Source organism: Etheostoma cragini, chromosome 7 (genome assembly GCF_013103735.1).
Source record: "Etheostoma cragini isolate CJK2018 chromosome 7, CSU_Ecrag_1.0, whole genome shotgun sequence".
NCBI lineage: Eukaryota > Metazoa > Chordata > Actinopteri > Perciformes > Percidae > Etheostoma > Etheostoma cragini.
In genome coordinates this window covers 578,604-584,933 of record NC_048413.1, presented here as the reverse complement: position 1 = coordinate 584,933, position 6,330 = coordinate 578,604, and the positions used below count along the sequence as shown (strand labels likewise).

Below are 6,330 nucleotides of genomic sequence, written 5' to 3'. Positions count from 1 at the left end.
TTAAGATAGTAGTGCTGTTCATTCCAAATTCCTACCCTGCCTAGTTTATGTATCTTAAAAAATACATGCAGGAGTGTAAATGAGTCATCCTCAACATGTATTCTGGTTTCAGAATGATGCAGACAGTTAGATACAAAACCGGATGTAGGCTCTACAGGATGCTTCCTTTCTTTTAACTATCTTTTTTTTTTTCATAATGATGTACAGATGTTTAGGCTTCTATTATCTCAAATGGTTCGGAAAATATTGCATATAGCTGCTGTGAATGGATTGTGACTTCCTCGCACTTTCCCATCCACATATTTATTGTGTTCCCTCTTGCAGTACGAATATGTTTCGGTTGACTGTAGGAAGTGAAATGCCCTTTGAGGATGAATAAAGCTATCTGTAATATCCCATAGCTGTAAGCAGTAATGACAATAACTTTATCCTTTAACTTTTGTTTCCCGACATGACAACCAGGGGCGGGGCTGGAAGGGGGGTACGGGGTAGCATCACCCCCTCTGAAATATGATTTACCCCCCCCCAATCCATAAGGCTAGAGTGCTGTCAATCTGAGAAATAATGACCCTTATGATCCTGCACACACCTCGCGTAAAAGATATATAAATAGAAGACGAGAACCAGTTTCATTGATTATAGTGGACGCGTAGTGTTGGATCGTCCGCTCCGCAGACGTTAATGGAGCCAGCCCGTCAGCCAATAGAAAGTGTGTTATAATGGCGTAGGATAAAATTTGTTTAAAATGAAAACAAGTGAAACTGCTAATGAGTGTGATGTTCTGTTTAGCAGAATTACAAGGTGTTGTTCTATCCCATCCAATATTTCCTACAGTTCTAAGAAGATTTTCTAGGCTGTATTCCCTTGACAGATGTTTGGTCCCCACTTAAAGAATGCTGGAGATGCCTTTGAAGACAAAGTCAGTTCAAAGTATGTTTGAGTTGACAAGTGAGCTGAAGTGACAGACGCTGATCTGATGTCAGCGGTCATTCCAGGGACTGTGACGGAGGTGCAAAGTTTCTTTTTGAAAAACGTGTAAAATGTGTGACTTTCTAATGAAAGACTTTTTACCTTGGCCTTGTGAGGAGTCCTCATGTCCAGCGCTTTGACAGGGTGGCAGACGGCCACGTACCTGTCCATGCTCATCACCGTCAGCGTGAAGGTGCTGGTGAACATGTTGTAGTAGTCGATAGACACCACCGCCTTGCACAGAGCGTTACCGAACGGCCAGAAGCCCAGGAACACGTCGGTGCCCTGGAAAACACCGAGGGGGGGGGATGAAAGAATGATCACATACAGCTGGAGGCAAAACAGACAACTCCATCTCCTCTGAAAGTCCTCTGAAATATGACTTTTGGACGCAGAGAACAAATCGGTGCAGTGAAGCCTGAAACCTCGAGTTGTTAACCCTTCCAAGTGTTGCTGTACACTTTAACGGTCAAAGAAATACTTCTGGTTGACAATTAACAATTCTTTTTCAGTCAAATTCTAAAATCTATACTGTATATTTATTTGTGTCCTTATCCCTGTCAAGTGATCCAGATAAGAAGTGAACAACTCCTCTTTGTTATATTATAAGTAAACAATGTGATATTAACATTGAGCAAAAAGACCAATTCAGGAAACCGTTACAGATTAAAAATTAAGTGGAGATACTTTGAAGTACTTTAGTAATCTGATACGCGTGTGTAGCAGTAAGTCAGGGGTGTCAGGGGTGATTTCATTAAAGGCCAAACTGTTAAAAAAGGATCACATCCAGGGCTAGACATGTATAGTTTATTGACATGCTTTCATTTTATTTTAGGGATTTGGCAGATAACTAGCCAAGGAAATGCCCCAAACTTTGGAAAAAGCAGCAAAAACTAGTCAAACCAAAAATATATTGTGAACCTGAATTGATCTGCGGGTCGGATCAAAATTCAGGAGGGACCCGGTTCGGCCCATGGCCTTGGGTTTGACCCGTGTCCTACCTGGAACGGTAGAGTAGCCAGGAACAGAGAGTCAGCCAGAGCCAGGTTGAAGATGTAGATGTTGGTTGCCGTCTTCATCTTGGTGTATCTGTGGAGAAGGAACACAAAGGTCCCGTCAAATGAGAAAGCTTGAGACATGCTCTAGGTCTCACACACACACACACACAAAAATAACACATCCGTGATTGGGAAGTACCCATTGCTGTGTACCCCATGTCACAGAATTAAACCAAAAGTAGGCGGGCAGTAGATTAGTCCATAGGGAGTTGTGTTGGGAACCAGAGGGTCCCGGGTCCAAGTCCCCATACAGATCAAAGTATGGCGGTGGACTGGTAGCTGGAGAGGTGCCAGCTCACCTCCTTGGCAGAGTCTTAGTGCTCTTACAAAGTATACATGATTGTTGTTACTATTATTATTGAAAAACACCAAAGTACTAAGTTAAAAAAGCTTGTAATAATAATACAAATAATAAACCTAGTCTTATAACACATCTCTGTAAAACACAGCAGCCTGCCATGCTCAAATGGCTGGAAGTGGTGACATCATGCTTTTAATCCCAGGTCCCCTCTGAATTTCACATTTTGTAAAATTCCAAAACGTCCAGTTGAAACTGGAAAACGGGTTGTGAGACAATCACAAGTAGCCGTCTCCAGAAGTTGACATTACAAAACTATAAATGCAAGTAAGTGTCCTTTGACCCTCAAAGGTTTGGTCTCGGTTAAGTAAACCTAGTCTATATCCAAGACTTTCCACTTCCACAATTGCACCAGTGCCGCCTGATATACTCTGTTAAACTCTGGTGGATTTCTAAGGACTATGGTTCCCTGGTCCTCAGATCTCTGCAGGGTAAATCCAGACAGCTAGCTAGACTATCTGTCCAATCTGAGGACTATGGTTACATGGTCCTCAGATCTCTGCAGGGTAAATCCAGACAGCTAGCTAGACTATCTGTCCAATCTGAGGACTATGGTTACCTGGTCCTCAGGTCTCTGCAGGGTTAATCCAGACAGCTAGCTAGACTATCTGTCCAATCTGAGGACTATGGTTACCTGGTCCTCAGATCTCTGCAGGGTAAATCCAGACAGCTAGCTAGACTACCTGTCCAATCAGAGTTTTATCTTGAACAACTAAAACTACTGTTGAACATACACTTGATCCACCTATTGACTGTATATTAATGGACAGCACATGTGTGAGGTCACCCAGTGGTTGTGGAGATCTGCTGCCATATTGGTTGCAGATGAGATGATTTTAGACGAGAGGGAGGAGCCCTTAGACTCTATGTTACGTTACACACTTTCATTGGCAATCACATCATAGCCACGCCCTAAAACACCCCCTGCTTTACCGCCCAGTTCAAAATCAATAAGAACATAATTCAAAAAATGAACATCAGTCTGTGTTGCAGAAGACTTAAAACTAGTGATTGAGACCATACACTCTTTATAAAAATGTATACTGAGGTAATGAATTAAATGAGAAGTAGGGTCACTTTCTCACAGACTTCTACAGAAACCAAGTTCCGCATTTGCAGCACTTGCTGGACCGGATGTTCTGTCCTCTAATATTTACATTCTATGGTTCCACCAAAACAACTTCATTCCAGAGTCTATTTAGCTGAAGCACTGTGGCTCCGTCCGGTGCTTAGCTCCGCCCAAGACGATTGTGATTGGTTTAAAGAAATGCCAATAACCCAGAGCACGTTTCTCCCATCCCGGGATGCTGTGTGGACTAGCCAGACCTTCTGGCCCAGCGAGACTAGGTGAACCTGATGTGACCCGGGGGTTTAGGTCCCTGCTGTGTTTGCTTGTCTTGTTTCTGCCGTTTGGTTCCTGTCCAGGTCCAGTTCTCAGCAATGAGCCCTGTGGTCTGCTGCCTGCTTCGCCCTGAGGGCTCCCGTTGTTTTTATTTCATCTTGCTGCCTTGTCTTGCTAAAATGATTTGTTTTTTTTTATTTAGTACTTTGATATTTTTGATCCCACCACAGAAAAAGAAAAGGTATTTCTCTCTTACTTCTATTACTGGCCTATTGGTAAAAATTGTCTGAGGGGATAACAGTCCCAAATACCTTAATGTTACTTAAATCCTAAATTTAAAATCAAATTAAAAAATAAATGAGTCAGTGGTTTTATGAGTGTGTGTCCGTGCGTCTGGTTTTGTAACTCTGCAGAACCCCCCCCCCAGTTTCAGCTGCCCTGGATAAAACTTGACAAAAACGCATTGCAGTCAAATGTTAGCGCCTACGCCCCCCCCCCTTTGAGTTGAGCCTCGGGCTCTTTTGCACTTTTGCTTTTTTTCCTCAAAACATCCCCTTCTTTCTTTCTTGTCCTCCTGGTGTCCTCTTGAAATCACAATGTTCAATGTTCAAAGTACACCCCTGCTCTCTTTTTCAGGTCTTTCAATCATCTAGTCCCCCGCATCTCAACATCTGTCTTTCATCCTTTCATCCATCTCATTACCTTCCTCTAACTCTGAGTTCTCTGTATCTTCCCTCCTATTCTGTCTTCGTTATCTGCCTCCATGCTCTCAGCTCTTTCTCATTTCTCTCCTCCTTCCTGCCTTTGTCTATGCTGTATGAAAGATATATTCAATACTTCTATGATACTTGATGTAAGATATCTTCAAATCTAACGCTGGATGACATGAACAAAGAGATGAAGAATATTCAAGAAGAGCTGCAAATCAAAGTTGTGGAATGAGACTGTCCGGTGGAAGAGTGACAATGAGAATCCCATCAAGAGCCAGACATACAGTGTATGGTTTATTGACATGCTTTTATTTAATTGGTAATAGTCAAATATCTTTGACTGTACTGTTGCATCTTCTCACTTACAGTTTGGTCGACATAAAGTCCTTAAAAAGTCAGGGAAAACGTTCCTCAGCCTTCATAGGGACACATACTGTAATGTTGGAAAAAGCAGCAAAACACGGGGAAAAGGGACAAAAACACTGCAAAAATTGACTAGGTGGGGCAAAATTGATTGGTAATTTAAATAGATAAAGGGGCCAGATCAAAATCTGCTTTGAGTTTGACACATGTATTAGAGGGTGGGAACAAATACTACACATGGGGGGATGGTTTAGTCTTGAAGAGAGACAAAAGGAAACACGTTGCTGAAGGATGTTCTGCTGAACCAAAACCACTTTCCATAATATTAATCCAGACCAATGTTATTATCATTTTTATCCGCCAGTAGATTTCCATGTGGCTCGATCTCACTGTGACCAAGTGACTGACTGGAAGTGTGTCCTTAATAGGCGCCCGTCTCTTTAAGTCCACTCTGAACGTCAGCTGGCAGTGAAAAGGCTCTTAATTAGGTGGTTTATTTTATTACAGGCTGCAGCCTCTGTCTCGTCCTCTCATCCTCTCTTCCTCTCTCTGTTTCTCCCTGTACCCTGTCTCTCTCATCCAATCACTCTTTTTTCACTTCTCACCTCCCTTTTCAGCATCTTGCATCCATCTCCATCCCTGTAACCCATCTTCACTTTTTCTTCAGCTTCTTTCCTCTCTATCTCTCTCTCTCTCTTTATCTACCTTCCCCCAACCTCAAAATTCCCTCTCCTTTCAATCCCTCGGTCCTTCCTTACATTGCTCCTCATCTACATAGAGAGATAGAGATGGATGCATAGATAGACAGAGAGAGAGACTGGGTGAGATAGATAGATGCATAAATAAAACAGTAGATGTATAGATAGAGAGATAGATAGATAGATAGATAGATAGATTTTTATTTTCCAGCTTTATGTTCTCCAGTCTCCCTCTTCTTCTCTCTGCCTTCCTGTCCTCCCCCAGCTCTTTCTCGCCCTCACATTCCTCCCCTCCCTCTCTCTGCACACTGAAGACTAGCAGCAGATTCTTCAGAGAGAATATTTCATGGCGGTTCAGCGTTCCTCCCCTCTCTCTTTCCACCAGGGACCTGGTCTACCCAGCCAAGCCTGTACATCTATATATGTATAGCTATCCTTTTATCTCCCCCAGAACGTCTTGTCTTCTGTCTCCACAGGTCTTTCTAGAGCTGTGTTCCAAAACCTTCCCTCCTTTACTCATATACTATATTAAATATACTATAATATCACTATATACTACTATCCCTGTATGGAAGTGATTGTGGGTCTCTTTGTTGTCAAGTTAAACATTTTGTGAAACATGAACATCAATCATAACCGAAAGAGAACATAACTGAACTACCGGAGGTATTGGAAGATTTTCTGATACAGGTACCAGCATCGGAACATTTCTCTTTAACCCTCTGAGGACAAAGACGCACCGGCGAGTCCAAGCGATGTTTGGTGATTTATTTAATATTTTAATAAAGCTACTTTGTGAACCCAAGACTTTTGTACACTCATTTCAAGCACC

General features: G+C 42.4%; 1 protein-coding gene across 4 annotated transcripts in view; it reads right to left on the bottom strand.

Moving 5' to 3' along the window:
- The window catches only part of oprl1 (opiate receptor-like 1), an 89,479-nt gene that overhangs the window by 30,761 nt on the left and 52,388 nt on the right, over nt 1–6,330 (bottom strand). For all 4 annotated transcript variants that reach the window (XR_004657371.1, XM_034877349.1, XM_034877350.1 and 1 more), the window contains exons 3-4: nt 1,971–2,058; nt 1,072–1,254 (exon numbers count right to left, since the gene is read on the bottom strand). Coding sequence is in view for 3 of the 4 variants with exons in the window: in XM_034877349.1 (XP_034733240.1) it covers nt 1,072–1,254; nt 1,971–2,058 (271 nt within the window). In the remaining variant the exon portion in view is untranslated. The remainder of the gene's footprint in view (nt 1–1,071; nt 1,255–1,970; nt 2,059–6,330) is intronic.